Source organism: Cornus florida, unplaced genomic scaffold, assembly GCF_030987335.1.
Source record: "Cornus florida cultivar Cherokee Brave unplaced genomic scaffold, ASM3098733v1 CherokeeBrave_3.0.0_Hap2_Chr11, whole genome shotgun sequence".
Classification (NCBI taxonomy): Eukaryota; Viridiplantae; Streptophyta; class Magnoliopsida; order Cornales; family Cornaceae; genus Cornus; species Cornus florida.
The window spans coordinates 81652262-81671071 of record NW_026775581.1 but is presented as its reverse complement, the minus strand read 5'-3'; the positions used below and the strand labels follow the sequence as shown (position 1 = coordinate 81671071).

Sequence of the window (18810 nt, the reverse complement as noted above, 5' to 3'; positions counted from 1 at the left end):
CTCTCAGACATTTAAAAAAGTAATCACATTGTCCCAGCACATTGCCCCAAAATCAAAATTCGTATCCCACCTATTAACCGGGCTGTGAAATGTTAAATCTGATCTTATGATTTACTATTAAATTAAAAGTTGATATTTATTATTTTAGAATTACAAGAATACCCATGAATGTGTCTTCTTCCTCTTCAGAAGAGCCGAGTCATGGTAGAATGGGTTCATCGAAAATTTTGATCTGGCTTGGTGACTTTGGGGGTATGATGGTTGATATAATTAAAGAGAGAGAATGATATAAGAAGAGAAGGAAACGGAGAGGTTGGGCGAGGTCGCTTACGAGCAACTCATTACCTTCACAATGACTGAAAGTTGTCGCCCAAGGTAACCTCACCAGTATTGCCACATTGGTTGATACCAGTGGCTTGATGGTCGCTGTTCGAGCAACTTTGATGATTTGTTCATCCATACCCCCAAAGTCACCAAGCTAGATCAAAATTTTCGATGAACCTATTCTACCATGACCCGGTTCCAGTGAAGAGGAAGAAGACCTATTCAGGGGTATTCTTGTAATTTTAAAATAATATATATCAACTTTTAATTTTAAAGTAATCATAAGGTCAAATTCGTTAACAGGTCGGACATTGATATTAGAGTAATTTGATCACTTTTTAAAATGTCGGGGGTTTTTTGAAATTAGTTAGGGATTTATGATCAATATTTGAAAATAGTAGAGATTTTATGGAATTAGTCCTATTTATAATGTGATTTTGGTCATGTGACTTGTGCCATAAAATTGGTGGGATTTATTTTTTATTTTTTAATTTTTTTCCCTGTGGGTGTGTATTTTTTTTTATTATTATTTTTTTTATGTGTTTGTCAAATAAGTGAAAAACAAGTTTGATAACATTTTACATGATACTCCAAAATTATTGATTTGTGACTCTCTTAAAGCAATTTTGAAAAATTTTAAAATTTATTTTCGGATAATAATAAAAGATAATTTTTAATTTTTTTAAAGTAGAATTTAAAAAAAAAAATTGATTTCTCAGCCAAATACATATTTGTACAATTTTTTTATTTGTAGTTAAAATTGAACCAAGCATATGTTTTCACTTGTTTTTGCTATTTGTAATTGTGACAAGTTTATGTTTTTTTAAAAAAAACATAATAATAAATATCATATTTTTTTTACAATCATTTCAACACTATATATATATATATATTTTTTTTGGTTTTGAAACATTGTGTAACAAATTTTAGTTACAACACATGTTTTACTTTCATATTAAATCACCAAGACATTGTTTATACTTTTACATAAAATTGGAAACGTAAAATGGTGGACAATCGAACCATTTGGATAAGTGTATTTTGGTTAAAAGAGAAATGACACACTCTTTAGTTTGTTTGGTTCAATTAATAAAAACAGTTTTCAAAGAAATTTTAAAAACATAACTTTTTTTAACTCAAATATTTTCTAAGAAACCAAATACTATTTTTCTCTTTCATATAAAAAAGATATCAAATAGACCCTTCTATCACTCTGTTACAATGTCACCCACTTCCTTCTTAATCAACAATTAGAAGTAGTATTGCATCCTATGAGCTTAAATCTTGTGTAGTACTCTCCAAAATAGTTGTCCATCTTTTTATTTTGGGATGCTCCAAAAAACACGTCTCATTTCAAAATTGAATGTACTATTTTTTATAGCATTCCTAAACTATCATTTTAATTAAACAACTGCGCTAATTACGGAACATTATTTTGTCTTTTAGTAAAGGCATATTTGAAACTTCACTCTTATCAATATAATAAAAAAATTATTAAAACTCCACTACCATAAAAAGTAAAATTTCCCATGCAAGGGATGTATATTAGGACAAAGGGAGTAGTGGTAAATTATATTTATTTGTAATTTATTATTAAGCGCAATACACATTATTCTAATATATTTATTTATATTATGAAAATTTTATCTATTTGATTATTATTTACGGAGGTAAATACTCATACATGCTTATAAATGTCATTGTAGAGCTTGGGGCAAGGAAATGTCATTGTAAAGCTCGAATCCCTCGCTTCCCCGCTAAGATATGGCCGGCCGTGATCAAGTCAAGAAAGAATAAATATCTTACATAAAGCAAACTTTGTTAAAGAAATGAAAAGCATGACAACTTTCGGCACCCCAAAAGAGTTTCTTGACTTTTTTTATAGCATAAAACTAAGAATAATTCTTTTAAATTATCCAAATAATAACAACTTTATAATATATATAAAAAAAAAAAAAAAGTATTCATTTGTTTTATTATTACAAGAATCTAATGGTAACAAAAGTTTGGATCGTTTAAGATATTGGTAAAGCGGATTTTGACTGTTATCTGTCTATGAAATGAGAAGAAAAATATTGTTAATGTCTTAGCACTATGTTTGGTCGGATACTTTTCTTATCAACATTCACTCCTATTCGATTGAAATTATTGCTGATGAGATGTGGAGCCGTCGACAGTATCCCCGATTTATAGTCCGAGGTGAATTCCTGTCTAGGTGAATTCTGGTGCTAACCAAAAATAAAAATAAAAAAAATAATCGCTCTTATTCGGCCCGAACTTCTAAACATATTTTAGTAAGATTTGGTCGAATTATCACCAAAGTTTGGTCAGAGTGTGATGACAGTAACAAGACTAACTGAAAGTGTTATATAATGACCATTATACCCTTTTTTTTATTTAACAAATATATGATTTCTTGTATTTTAAGTTTAATATTTTTTTATTTTTTACTTTTTATTACACAAGAAAACTTTATTAAAGCCTGAGTTTTTTTTTTTATCCTAAAAGAATTAAATGAAAAAATAATAAAGTATAATAATCGAGACGTTTTTATGGAATAAGTATATATTGTATGGCTGAGTGGTATCTCTTATATATCTCAAATGGTTCGTATTTTTAAATAAACAAAATGGAAGTGAGTATACGGCTGGTGTGTGTTTCTTGCCAAATATATATATTTATATGTATTTATATTGTGTGATGGTAGGAAGCATCTTCTTTTAGTGGATAATATGCATGAATCCATCAGTTTCTCTTTTCAAGTGATTCTAATTAATGGGTTAGGTTATCTAAAGTTGGCTTATTAAATTTACCGTCCAAACTGATATTGATTATTCTCTTTTCTTTTCTTTTTCCTACATTTTAAAATGCTTAGATTCCAGTAATATTCCATTTAGTAATAATATTGTAAAGCATCTATTCCTTTCTACCATAATATAGTTCAATGTATGTTTCCTTATTCCTCTATGTGTTTGTGTGTGAGAGGGAACATATTAATAATAAATAGACATATTGATTTAAATTAACCAAATTAACAATAATTTCTGACAAATGATAATATACTTTTTTTAAGCAGTAATTGATAGCACACGTGATACTTACAATTATGCATAAGCCCCCAATCTCATCATTAAACTTTGGTTATAATAACATCTCACATGGTCTAATCCAGTAGAATAATTTACCAAAATAAAATGAATCAAATTGGTGTCTTTACATCTTCTGCTCTTCTCTCAAGATCATTTCATCTAGCTACACACACACACACACACACACACAAATAAAAGTATTAGGTGATGTTAGCAGAGGAAATATTCCAAAGAAAGTTTAGAAGTAAGAGATAGTGTCCAGGTCGTCTGTACAGGAGAAGCATATACCATTTGATGATGTGAAGCATCTTCTTTGACTAGATACTACGGATCCACCATTTTTTATACAACAGAATTAGGTTGAAATATCCTATAATAAAAAAATAAAAAATAAAAAATAGAGAAAAAGAATTCATATGGACGATTACATTCTTATGAAAATAAAACAAAAATATATAATGATTTCTTCTATAATTACAAACGTATGTATTAATTTTACGAAAATGATTCTCACCGAATTTGGAGAGAGAATCACATCTCCAGATGAGTGTGACCATTACAACGCTGCAACGCCAAGATCTGCAACTGCACTTGTGTGTGTGTGTGTGTGTGTGTATATACATATATCAATCCATTACCTATAGCCAACTATTCTTCTTCTACCATATCAATATAGAATCATGAGCAGACGCATGGAAAAAAAGAACTCCGGGATCATGCAGTGAAGGGGTATGATATTTCTATAGCCTCCAATCATTTCATTTTTAAAAATATATATAACCATGGAAGCAAAAGGGTCAGCTAAACAGCCTGTTTTTGTAGGAGGATAAAGAAAACACACCATTTTTGGAGACTCATAGGGCCTGCTGTTCAACAAAATCAACAATCTTCTTGCTGAAAATGCATATTATAGTATGAGTCTAAAGCACCACAAATCACACACACACACACACACACACACACACATTTTCTAATGTCTGAAACAGTTTGCTGCACCATCATATGCAAAGTAAATTAAGAGTCCCCATTTCTTGAACCAGGCTAGTAAGTCTCATCCAAGTTCTAAACATACCAGTAGCTAGAAAAATTGTAGCTACACATAATGGGTTAAGATCTCTGTTCCTACTGAGCTTGGTTTATGATAGGCTGAAATCTTCAAGGGCATGACAAACGAGAAAACTGGAAACTGGTATTTTTCTTGAGATAAGCATCATCGTTTTTGTCTAACAAAAGTTTACTGTAAGTTATGTTTTCCACAAAATTAGAAGTTAATATTTAGTTAAAAATGGAGCAAAACTGTTATGTCTTTAGTGGCCAGTTGATCTTGATCCTTTTCATAAGAATCGCCATTGAGACGGGACATCATCAGACGTTTAGATATGTGAGACACTCAGAACTCCTAAAAAGTGAGATATTGTCTGTATCGAAAAGAAGCTCAGGAAACACTCTTTTCTTTAATTTGATTGCATTTGATCGGAAACCAAACAGAGGAAAAAAAAATTATAGAAGGATTTTACAAGTGTATCTCCGCGAACAATCAATCTTCAGTGGACTGAATGGAAGCAATAGCTATCATTCACCCTACCTAGTCAAGAATTGATAGGAATGACACTTTTGTGTCCCGAGGAGCCTGATTTGAACACCGATGACTTTTATGAAAGATTGTGCAGAGAGGGGTGAAGAAAGAGGCATCCTATGCATCATACTTGCAGAGGTTCTCGAAACCCATGTATTCATTTCGCTCGATCTTCCCAATCATATTTGATATGCCAACCCCACCTACAAAACAAAAGCCAAATCACTTTAAGAAAGCAGTCATTTCTTTAGCAGACCTAAAGAATCTACCCATCGGACTTAAAAGCAGAATAGATATGTAGACTCTTTGTTTGCTGCCTGAGAAATCTAAGGTGTTTGTTCTACAGAAAAAAAGTATTTGACATCATCCAAACAATGGGGGTGGATCAATGCTCACCTAGTGAGATGGCGCTAACAAATATTGTAAAGGCCAGAATGAAGATGATCAGAGACGCCCTTCCCAATATAGTGATCAGCCTTCTTACAACATGTTGCCCAATAAATGCGGCGATGGTTGCCCAAGCAACAAAGTAAAGAGCTGCCAAAATGTACAGAAGTAATTGAATGCATTAGTATTAAGAGATGAACTTCAATCCCTTGGCTTCTGCATTGAATTCATTAGAAATAAAATATGAACTTCAATCCTTGAATTCACATGCAATCTCACTCACTCTTTCACTCGTGTTGTTTAGACAATTTCTTAAGAAAATAACAGGATCAGTTAACTGAAATTATCATGGCAGTAACTTACCGTAGGGAACTGGAAATCGTTTAAGAAGGTAATATTCTACTACAGACATTGATGAGGAGAAGGTCATTGCAAAGGTGGCTGTGGCACTTGAGACCTACACAAAAATTTCTCAGGAAGTTTCAGACCAGACTAGATAGCAAATGTTCATAACATTGAATAAGAAACAAACTCAACAACATGGTTATTTTGACATCTAATTCCGTTCTTCGGAATTTGCATGTCAATGTCTACTATAGTATTGTACTTTTCTACAAATTGGCTACTTAAATCTGAATTATTTTGTTCAACATATTTGTCCCATTTTCTTACTCAAGTTACCAACCATAAATTACAATTATCAAATAAAAAAACGCAACTCTTGGTCTTTATATCAAATTATTTTAAGAATTTGGAAATGGCAAAATGTTCTCCTTCAATATAAATGTAATGATTTTCGACCACTTGTATTCATTCTTTAATCTATCCAGGATTTTTCACAAAATTTTTTATTAACATAAAGAGGCAAAATGTTCTCTCTAAGTCCTAGATATTATTGACAGTAGAGATTCTTGAACAGAGGAGGTGAGAGACATAGGTATGCAATGCCCGATGCATGATACGAATGAGAGGGGCGGTCTAGGAAGAATGGAGAGGTCATGAAATTGGGTGCAAACTAAGAGGGCGTATATTGATGCGTAGAGACTCGAATAGGTTTAGGGTTAATTGGTGATGCCTGCCTACCCATCATGGTGGGGTAAATGACCTTTTTCCTGGGAACCTAAAGCTCTGAAGGACAACCGGACTATTACAATAACCAATCATGATGCAAATAAACTGCCACTCGCAATACTGGGTATGTATGCTTAAGTGACAGGAAATTTGTTGTTAAGTTTGTGAGAGGCGATGCTCGAGCCATGTGTCATGACATCATCTGTCCCCCAATCCTAGTCCAGTAAACAGATTCAGATGAATCCTGCCACTCAGAACTGCCGGGGTGGGACCACCTCAACAAGCTCCTATCTCTAGCCATCAATCCATCAAGTCCATAATTTCCTAAACTATCCCCATGATTTTGTCATGGTTCTGATAAGCACTTCACCTATTTTTAACGTCCCCCGGACAGTCTCATGTACAACTTTACATTCATTTTGCCAAGGTTGCAGGCTGCCCCTATGAGGTCTCCCATGACAGTGATCCTCTTGTGGCACAATGTGAACCCTATTGATTCATGGCCTTAGTAGGCTAAAAGACTTTGTCTGTGGAATGGCTTGAAGAACGAGTTTCTGAGGGTGGCATAATAACGGAATGGGTAACAATGTTGGTCCTGAATAGTGACCCAGTGAGGTCTTCTTTAATCGAGGGTGCTGGGAGGAATATTGTAGCCTTAGGCATTAGTTACACAAAGTGGCTACTATCAGGATCTGAACTCACGTTACATAGCCCGAGTCATTTTACCATTGCACCAAGCAATGGCCTCTATAATCAACATCAATAAAAGAATATAAATTTACCAACTTTTCATTTTTTCTACTATTCCTCACAATTGCTACTATATCTAAGGAAAAGCACAAACACACCTGAGGAGGGACTCCCAGCTCCAAAAATAGTGGACCCATAATAAATCCTCCACCCAGACCAAGCAGTCCACCAACTACACCAGCCAGTACACCACATAAGCAGTAGAGCATCAGCTGGTGCACTCGGAAGTTAGTGCCTGCATCACCCTTGGATGCAATAACTCTCCGTCCCTTGTACAAACTGATTGCCTCATACAAAGTTACACCAACAGAAACAGGGATCTGCAAGACATGAAAATGGTATTTTTCAGATAAATGCTTGAAATCCCATTCTAAAGCCGGCAAAGCTCATTACTTGTTACAGCACTTCAGTATCAAGTCTCAACCATGGGGTCAGTGCTAAATTTTATGTGCACATAATAAATCAGGAAAGAGAGGTGTGAATCCAGTTCTTTTAATCATAATTGAAAAAGGTACCTGCAACAAGTTCACTACCCAGTATGTGATTGAACAAGTAGCTGTATAATTCTGTCCAAACAAGAAGGTGTAAAAAACAGTGAGTCCACAAATTCAAACAAGGAGAAATAAAACATAATTTTCTCAAGAAATATAATACATCAGGAACAGAATTGGAGAAAGAGGGAGAGGAAAACCTTGGTGATCTGCAATACAAGGAAGGCAACCCAAACAAAAACGAGAAGCCCAAGTTCCTTCCAGCAAACATTCTCAATAATAGTGACCTGTGGTGGTTTCATGTATCAGACTTGAGCACTCTAGAAACTGAATAAGCTTTTCAGGGAAAGCTCACCTCTGGTTCTTCTTTGGTCTCCACTTGAGCGCCATTGCTTGGGCCACCAGGAAGAAGCTTGTATTCTGCTTCCTCTCTACCATTACCTGACAGAAAAGGACACTTATAAGTGATTATTCCAGAAAGAGAGAAATCATGACTAAGGAGTCATTTATGGTGTTGACATCATAGATGAAGAGTAGATAAACTCACCTTTTGCCTCCAAAATCTTAGCAGCCTCCTGAAATTAAAAATGAGAAAAAGAAGCTGCTATTCAGAATGGAAGAATTTATATTTGGTTGCACAAATATATACATCACAGGGAACACATGGACAAAAATAAAAGCAACCTCTTGTGTTCTCATATCATTAAAAGGGCAAATCCCATGTTATGCCGCAGTCATTTTAACAAATTCAAATAAACATACGAAATGAAAACGAATAATAAGAATTTATATAATATCTTAGAGACCATATGACACATGCAATGAAGAGACTTATCAACGTGCTATTACAAACAAAATGGAATTATTTTATTTCCTGTAAGGCTTCCAAATGCCTCTAAACTCATAAAATGCGTGAATTGCATTATAACCTTTTTCATAATGGTTTCTTTTTTCCATGTTTCAACACCCTTGAAAAAGGCCTTAGTCGATGTGCCTGCAAACACCAATAAGAAGTCAAGTCTTTACTGATGCAGAATGCATAGCAAGAAGAATTGCAATGCAATCAACCATTACCAATAAAGAGAATAATTAGCAGAACTGTGACCATCCAGTCTGCAAAAATCACATTGAAAGCAACTCCAATGCTAATCCCAAGCATGAGCATTGGCTGGATAAGCAAAGCCAAATCATAGTCGATGATAGGCATATCAAGTGTAGGGTGCCTTAGCCTAAGATTATAGTAAACAGTGGAGACTGCAGCACCCATGATCATACCTGACCATAGAAACAGACACAAGTTATTAATCCCATATTAAACCGGATCAATTTAATATAAAGCAAAATGTGAATTTTCAGAACAACAGTCTTTTTTCCCTTCTATGGAAGTTAATTAAGTTCATGAAAAAATTAACAAAGAAACTTAATCCAGGCAAACTGCATCAGCTAAATGATGGTTTTCAGACTCAACTCCCTTAAATATATTCAATGATCAAGGTCCATTAAATTCCTCAATAATGCCATGAAAACTCAATTAAACTCAAACAAATTTGATGCCACAACAAAGTAGTATATCAAGTGTCTGCAGCCCAAAAAAGTTTAGTTATTTAGTGATAAACAGTCCCCACTTCTACTGTTATGGATGAATCCAAAACCAGGTTCTTAGTCAACTCATTCGACTGAGATATTAAAAAAATTCTAGTTTCTAATTTAAAGAAAAATAACTTTTCTTCCTTTTTACCTTCCCCCATTCTATGTCAATCCGAGTTGGTTGTTTAAACTGAAAAATCTTTACGGTAACCACTATTGCAATTTTTTTTCTTTTTTCTGTCTCTTACATTTTGATATAGCAGTCGCTGATTTTGGATCAAACCCAATAATAAGGCTAAGCATAGGAACAAAAATGCCTCCACCGCCAACGCCACCTACACTTCCGAAAGCCGCACCAAAGAATCCAATTATGGTACCCACAACCATTTGCCAGCCAAATTTCATGTCCTGTAAACCAAATTCCACAATTGTGCACCTTAAGTTTCCACAAATCAGTTACCAACAACTACATATTTATGCATAATCTAAAAAATAAAGATGAATAGAATAGATATTCCTTTATATGTCCATAACATAAACAACAAAGTCAACCACACAAAACCATCTATAAGTATATTTTCATGTAAGCTCGTAGAATATTATTTCCATCAGACTTAAACCTATCTAAAATAACAAGAACAAGGGTTCAGACAATTAGTCAACACAACAGAATCTTATTCCAAATAATTGAGATCAAGTAGATGAACCATTCCATTTCTGTCTATTCAATACATACATAAAAATAATTAATCATATATCTCCACTGTTAAAACCAATAGACACACACATGTAAAATGTCTATGTATACACACACACATATAAATAAATAAATAAATCACATATAAATAAATAAATAAATATATATATATATATATATATATATATATATATAAACAAAGCAAGATTACAATTTCATAAAGCATTAATTTTTTTGTCGTGATCTATATAATGGCAGAATGAAAAACCAATTAAGATATACAGACAAACACCTACTAGAACATAATAGTTAATAAAGTTTAAGTTGATTTTGATTAGATTCAAACACAATACAATTTAATGCAACAGTATCTATAGCACAAATTAGATTAGATTCATAGCTCACAACTTACAGGCCAAACATGTTGATAACCGGATCGATTGGATTGCCATAAGAAATTAGAGAGCTTCATAAAGTAATCTGATTCTGTTGTTTTGGATGAATCATGATTTGATCCTTCCTCTTTCAAGCTTCTTTCGGCCGAAACAATCATTGAAGCCAATAGATAGCTCAATAATATCATTGACAGAGATCTCAAAACCCTCCATTTTGCTCCAGTTTCTGCCATTAAAATTCAATAATTCAACCCCTTTTTTTCCCAACAGTTCCTCTTTCTTGGATTCTTTCTAGTTCTGATTCTCTCTCTCTCTCTCTCTCTCTCAAACACACAAGAAGTCTAGAAAGAGAAAGCTCACCAAAAAGGGCCTAAATCTACAAGAACAATGTACTTCTAAATTACTAATACTATCAGAAACCTTTTTAATAAAACAGAGACTACAGCGCTGTTTGGCAGCTGAGAAAGACAAGAAAAAAGAACAGAAAAGAAGGATCTTTTGCTGGTGTGTGAATATGATCCGTGGCAAAGATTGGGACCCAGAAAGAATTTGCATGAAAGGAGAAGATTGATTGAGGGATTTGTTGTGAGAAAACAAGAGAAAATTAGAGGGGAAAATGCAGACTTTTTTTTGGTTGTGGGTATATGCTTTTGCTGGAGAAGAAGCTGAAATGAATCACTCTTTATCAAGAGAGTTTTGTCTGGCCTAAATATGGAAAGAAAGAGAAGGGTCACTGGTGAATTTCAGAACTGATATTACTCTTGCTATTATGTGAATTGTGGGGCATAGGATCTAATGGTGTGCCCAACTTCACATCAGGATTCGGGACACGAGACCAAAACTAACTGAACTCATCTATGGATGTGCCTGTACGTCATGGTTTGTCGTATTTTCGTATACGCAATGTATGGTCGAGATCGTAAATTTTTTTTAACGATATGATATGGTTATACATTTTTATGAATGAGCTGATTCATTCAGTTTATATCAAAATTCGTTTCAATGTACGAACCATAATATGTGTGTGTATTTATATATTAAAAATATATTATACGATAAGATTTGCGGTTTAGTGATTATTCAATCATAAATGATTAAATTTTATTTTTAAAAAAGTTATCTTTCTTATTAATTATGGTCTTTTTGTTTATTTGTGAGGGAATCACGTCACCTGTCAATAAATGTCATATTCACTTGCCAATAAGCACTCGCCGGTGAGCTATTTTATTAAAAAAAAAAAAAAACAATTTTCAAAGTGAATAGTGACGTCATGGGCCATTTTTTTTTTTTTTAAATTATTATTATTATTATTTTTATCAGGTTATAACCTTTTAGTCACTTTTAAGACATTCAATATAAGCAATTAATTAAGTCAGCCTACTCTGATTATTTAGTTTAAATAGCATTGCTATATAATATATATATTTTTATCTCAAGAATAAATAGGTGTATAAATTTTTTGTCATTTTTTTTTTTTTTTTCGACTTATCCTTGCATTTTTTCAATATATAAAAAGGAATTGATATTAGCGCTCCACCTATGAAACACGGACACTCCTCCCAGGGATCCCGTACTCATGTTGGATATTTTTCGGACACCGACACCCATGTCTGAGACTCGTATCCGATACTTCTGTAAAGTGTCCAAATATTATTTTTTATTGGACACACGGTCCGACACTTCTGTGAGACAAAATTTATTTTCTCTCACTCCTCTCAGTCTCTCCTCTGCTTCAATTATCTCTCTTCATGAACAAGATATATATATATATTTAAGTTACATGAATAAAACTTTGTGAAAGACTAAAAGTATATATGTTTATTCATATACATATTTAGTTCATTATAGCTATGTCTCTTCTGCATATCTTCGTTTGGAATTTGGATCAACTTTATTTTTCATTTATTTTCTGTTTTATCTTGTCTATATTTTTCTTATAATAGAGATGAAATTATTGAAATTGATTCTGTTCTTTGTTGTTGTTTTATTTATCTGTACAAGATTCTAGTAATTATATTTTGAATATATAATTATATATATATATATATATATATATAATTTTAAGGCGTATCCCCACCGTGTCCGTGTCCTATTTTTTTGAAATTTACCGTGTCGTGTCGTATCCGTGTCCGTACTTCATAGCGCTCCACCAATATACTAAGGTGCTCTACCATATTTCTCTTTTAAAATTAAATTATAAAAGAGTATTTGCATCAAAAAATACAAAGTTCTAATATTTTTGATGACATAATTACGTTTCTGTTTAACATTTAACGACTAAGTAGTTAGATTTTACCTTTGCTCATTCGTGTGCGATTAGGAATTAAAAAAAGTATTTGGGTTTGAAACAAATTTTATAACAATGAATAAATATCTATAATATAGAGAAGATATTTAATTGAAAGCAAATCAATTTCTACCATAACAGTAATTTTTAATTGAATTTTTACTTAATCCCGTCTACCCTCTTCCAACGTTAAAGTTATGCAGAGATCCATATAATATATTAGAAATGAATTAACATTCTAGAGAAAATGAAGTATATATATATTTTTTAAAATGTGAATATTACCTTTACTGTCTCAACTCAATAATTAATTTTGGATAAGCAGCGCTACCTTTGTATTATAGCTCATAAATGGCTGTACGTATATTGGATGTGAGATTCAGATACCAAGTCTCTCTCTCTCTCTCTCTCTCTCTATATATATATATATATATATATATATATATCATACGGAGTAATTCATAACATGAAGAAGTGGACATATGGGTAGATACCTGAGTTGGAAACTTGGAATATATTACATAAATGAACCAAATATTTGATCCTTTAGACTTTTAAGACATGTAGATCACTTTCACCCTTTTTGTTTGTCCTTGGGCATGGCCCAATTGGCAGCTTAATTTTGCTAGCTTGGTGTTGTTAGGAAACGTGCTAGTTTTAAAAACTTTTCGAGGGATTTAAATTCATAAATCTTGATTCATCACATAGAGACAAGTTTTATGCAAAAATAAAAATATGATGTATCATTCAATTAATGGATTGAATACTTACATTAAAGGTCTGAGTAAACCTTTAAAACTTTCCTCTAAAGTGAATGTTCTCACTTATTGTAGATCCCTTAGTAAGATGCATTCTCCTTGGATCTCCATCTTCTTGGTAATTATTTTGCCTTTAGGAATCACTCATAAGCCTCCATGAATTACCTTGGAAAACTAGGCTTGTGGGAGCCTCTATTAGATGAGACCATAAACCCTAATTTTCTAGAGAGAGAAAATTTATTCCTTATTCCTTCTCATAAAAATCACCCCCTAAAATATACATAGACCATGTATATTTATAGGCAACATAAAAATAAAGAAAAGGAAATAACAAATCATTCTCCATCTCTAATTCATATGTCTCAAATCTAATATGATTCCAATATCAAGTTGGGCTATGAGTGAGAATCCATTGGGCCTATTATTTTATTGGCTACAATGAATTAATAATTGGCCCGGTCCATGGACCCAATTCAATTAATTCATAAATTAATTTCTACTCCACTAAAAGAAATTAATTGAACTCCAATTAAATAATAAATAACCTCTAAGTCAATATTGCACTTTGACCCCTCTATGCATAATTAGTTATCGGATAAATATAGCCATCAATCCGACTACTTAATTAATATATTTATTTTGATACCTTTGATTATTTCTGGCTCGATCACAATAAAACATTTGTTTGACAAAAATAATAATTTAAATAAATAAATATATAATAAATCATTTTGTCTAAAAACACACGAAGGCCTTCGAATTTACTTTGTGATCAACCATAATCAATACAAAATAAATACAAGTAGCAATGATGCAAATATTGAAAATATAACCCTCTAACTATTAATTACATAACTACTCAAAGTGTCGGTCTAAGGATCCCGAAGAATCCGCCGAACAAATTAAAGTAATTATTAATTAATAAAAGAGTCTATACTTTTCTTATGCTTAAGAGTCAAATGCCATGACGGTGATAGGGAGTAATTGCATACGACGGCTCTCGCAATATATCTCAACCTAACGCGGATCCAGTTCAAGTCTTAATTAATTATGAGTCCATCCATAATTACCGACTATGAATAATTTATAATTACTATTTATATATCATGCATTGATTGTCATCACATACATATATATAAATATTTCTTGTAATTACATGGACACTATCAATTTCATAGTGAATCGAAACATAATACATTGAATTCACCAATTATATAAATCATAAATATTTCAGATATGTCAGGAACATATGTCACTACAATCCAGATAGGAATTTGCTATGCCAGGGCATATAAATCCCAACAGGTGCATGATGTGGAATCAAATTCCCTCCAAAATTTGAGAAGTTATTATATGATACAGTTATTATATGTAAATAACTGTATCGAAAATATATTAATTTCAGACCAGTTAAATATTTTTTTTCAAAATTTGAAGTATATTATATTTTTCACCCTGAAATAAGACTCACTGAATATAAAAGCATTTTTAAAGGACTATATAAAAGACAATTCTTAAAAAGCAAGCATTTTTGTTCTTTTAAACTACGTTTTCAAAAAAACAATTTTCAAAGATGAATGAAACAGGTTATTGTACAATTTTATGATTTTTATTCTTAGAAATTAAGAAACTATTTTTAGAAAATTGAATCAAGCATTCAAGCAAGTCCCCTCTTCTCACCATTTTGCAACATCACATCACTGATCCGTTATCAAGATTAAGCTTTTTATATATTAAATTTCACCGTCTATAATGATAAAAATTCAAAATAAATATAGTAAAAGCTTACACTACAAACTGCCATAGAAATGAGAGACTGAAAAAGATTTTTAGCTCACATAATGTGACATATTCTCTTCACATTACACCTAACCAACTAAAATGAACTTAGAAGGAATGGCGTGTACTATTTGTATAGAAGTACATAATTTTATGTTGAGTAGGGATAGTTACACCGAACACTTACAGTGAATTATCTAACCGAATAATTTTTAATTGGTTATTTATACCAAATACAATTAAATATTTACATAATTGACCAATTAAAAGAGTAAATCTAGCAATTAACTGCAACTATTCGGTGCAATAATCATTCTCCTTCTATGTTCTAGTTTGAAATAGGGTTATATTTAAAAAGTGGGTTCAGATTAAATAACTGTAATTCTTAAATTAAATTCAGGAAATCTAAAATCATCATGATCTGGTAATTAGTAGGTTCAATCAAAATATAGGTCATCTGTAATTCTTAAATTAAATTCAGAAAGTAGTGGACTAATTAGTTTCACAATAAGCTCTTAATGCTACGTTTGGTGTGCATGAATGAAATAGAATGCAAGTGAGAATGGAATGAGAATGAGAATGGAATGGAATGGTCATTCTCATTCTATTGTTTGGTTGTAAATATGAAATGTGTAGGAATGGAATGATAATAACAATTCTAGTGTTTGGTTGGACCAATTTAAAATTTAGAATGGAATAAATTTCTAATTAAATTCTCCAAAATATCCCTCTTAGTAAGAAATAAATTAAATTAAATTAACAAAATGATATTCTCTAATAATTTTTTAAAAATGAATAGTGGCAATGGCGGCGGTGGATGGTGGAAAGCGGTAGTAGTGTAGGTGGTGGTGTTGAAAGGCGGCGGTGGTGGCAATAGTGAAAATTTGTCATAGTAGTGGTGGTGGAAGGTGGTAGTGGTATTGGTGGTAGGTGGTGGCAGTAATGTGGTGGTTGTGGTGGAAGGAAATAGTGGTGTGATTATAGTGGTGGTGGAAGGCGGTGGTGGAAGGTGGTGGTAGTGGTGATGGAAGGTGGTGGCGGTGGTGGTGGGTGATGGCGAAAGGTGGTGGTGACGGCGGTGGCGGAAGGTGGTGGTGGTGGCGATGGTAGAAGGTGGTGGTGGCGGTGGTGGAAGGTGGTGGCGGTGGTGGAAGGTGGTGGAAGGTGGTGGTGAAAGGTGGTGGCGGTGGTGGAAGGTAGTGGTGGCGGTGGCGGAAGGTAGTGGGCGATGGCGAAAGGTAGTGGCGGAAGATAGTGGCGGTGGTGGCGATGGTGGCGGTGGTGGTGGCGGTGGTGGAAGGCGGTGGTGGAAGGTGGTGGCAGTAGTTGGTGGTGGAAGGTGGTGGTGGTGGTGGTGATGGAAGCTGGTAGCCGGCGATGGTGATGGTGGAAGGCGACGGGGGAGGCGTTGGTGGTTGTTGAAGGCGGCGGCGGCAGTGATGGTGAAAGGTGGCGGTGGCTGTGGTGGAAGGCGACTGTGGTGGAAAGCGGCGGCGGTGGTGTAAGGCGGCATCGGTAGTGAAAGGCGGTGGTGGTAGTGAAAGGCTGTAGCAGTGGTGGTGGTGGAAGGTGGTGCCAGTGGTGAAAGGCGATGGCGGCGGCGGCGGCTGTGGAAGGTGGTGAATGGCAATGGCAGTGGTGGTGGTGGAAGGTGGTGGCGGTAACGGTGGTAAAAGGCGACGGTGGTGGTTGCGGCAAACGGTGACGGAAGCGGTGGTGAAAGGTGGCGGCGGCAGTGGTGGTGGAAAGTGGTGGGCGATGGTGAAAGTCAATGGTGGTGGAAGGCAGTGGTGGTGGTGAAAGGCAGAGATGATTGCGGTGGAAGGTAATGGTGGTTTTTAGACTTGGAATATGAGGGTGTTTTGGGAAGTTGATTTTTTAAAATAAATTACTTGGGAATAGAATGGCCATTCCATAGGTTTAGTCGTGGAATGGATTTTCAGTCCTAGGAATGAATTTTCATTCCAATGGAATGACCATTATCACTTTAAGTTGTATACCAAACAAAGAAATGATTAAAATGAGCATTTCATTTCATTTCATTCCTGCACACCAAAAATAGCATAAATATAAATAGCATAGAATATTTTAAACACTTAATGGGGACCATTTGTCCATTATTAAACCAAGTATTTTCTTTTTCAATCGCGGTATGATTTCCGAAAAAGAAGTCCACACTTAAAAAGGTACTCGTGGTATGGTTGCTAAAAAAGGTCCATACTTTATGTATCATGCTTATATTGTCCCTTCGCGACTATCTACCCATAAGCATTCAATGATTTGGACTTAAATGGATCTGTCACCATCATTTGTTTTGTATGTTCAATTGCAAAAGAGGTGTATATATATATATATATAATTATTTACTTGCTCTTTGTTGTGTAGAAAAATGTGTACAGAAAAATGTGTTACATATTTCATTTGATTCTATTGAATAGTTAAAAAGATAATTTTTTTTTTTTAATTTATATGTATATATATATATATATATATATATATATATATATATTCAATTGCAAAAGAAAATGCTTATGAAAATGAATTTGGATTATGCAGTAAAGGTGCTGATCAAGAGAGAGAACTCCGAGTTGATGGGTTGTACTGGATCATGCAATGCACAAAAAAATATTCGAATGACCTCCACCATGCGATGCACCAAAATCACCCAATGTAATTTACGGTTTTAAATTGAGAACGTAGCGCACCATATCAAAACATTACAACATATAACACCGATGTAAATATTTGTATAGTATATTTATTTTAAGAATATAACACTCATGTATATTATATCGAAATGCAATATTTTAATATTTTTACATCATTATTGTATTCTCGATTAATTAATTTTATTCTAAGATGTAAAGTTAAGAATCATGTATGTGTTTAAATAATATAAAGAGTAACAAATTAAAAAGAAAAGAAGATCTCTAGCAATAAAATATCAAGTATGCATATGTTTTTTTCCGGTAAGTAAGTATGCATATGTTAATTGTTCTAAGTTTTGTCTTTCTAAAACATCTACAAAAGTTTCAAATTAACCTTTAATGTTGCGTTTGATGCAAGGTTGTTAAAATCGGATTCTACCTAGAATCGTTTCGGATTCCGTAGAATCGGATCGTAAATCGTAAGATTCTACCAAACTAATAAAAATACAACTCAAACTAACTTTCGTAACAAAAATTATCTTCAAAATAAATAAAAAATGAGCCAAAAACACAAATATATAACATAATAAGTTCATATAAAATTATTAACAATTCTTTTAAGATTTAATTTATTTATTTAGTTTTTAGAATATAAGATAAATTTTATATAAATATAAATATTACATTGGGCTTCAAAAAATTGAAGTTTGCAAAGCCCATTTGGCCCAGCTGTACAATAGAACGAATAAAGCACAAGAAAAGCCCAAGACCAATCTGTTTTTAGGTAAGTCTAACCTAGTTCAACTTGCCTATCTGAAGAGAGCAAAATTCCCTAGCGGCGGCAGCAGACGAAGAGAACAAAAATTCCCGATGAACCTTCCCCTGTTACAATTCCCCAGTCGGCAGTGACATCTTCTCTCGTCTTTTTCGGTAAGCTCTCTTAGCCTCTCGTTCCCTCTCTCCTCCTCTTC

At 33.5% G+C, this 18810-nt stretch overlaps 1 protein-coding gene across 1 annotated transcript; it reads right to left on the bottom strand.

Moving 5' to 3' along the window:
- Positions 1 to 4657: 4657 nt before the first annotated feature.
- Positions 4658 to 11078, bottom strand: LOC132286762 (sulfite exporter TauE/SafE family protein 3-like). Its single transcript, XM_059789146.1, has 12 exons — positions 10385 to 11078; positions 9524 to 9683; positions 8763 to 8963; positions 8618 to 8682; positions 8236 to 8263; positions 8044 to 8129; positions 7889 to 7975; positions 7713 to 7763; positions 7296 to 7517; positions 5740 to 5833; positions 5386 to 5526; positions 4658 to 5192 (listed from the first exon to the last, which is right to left on the bottom strand). The coding sequence occupies exons 1-12, from the start codon at positions 10598 to 10600 to the stop codon at positions 5107 to 5109; spliced, it is 1437 nt and encodes a 478-aa protein (XP_059645129.1). The 5' UTR covers positions 10601 to 11078; the 3' UTR covers positions 4658 to 5106.
- Between the last annotated feature and the right edge of the window lie 7732 nt (positions 11079 to 18810).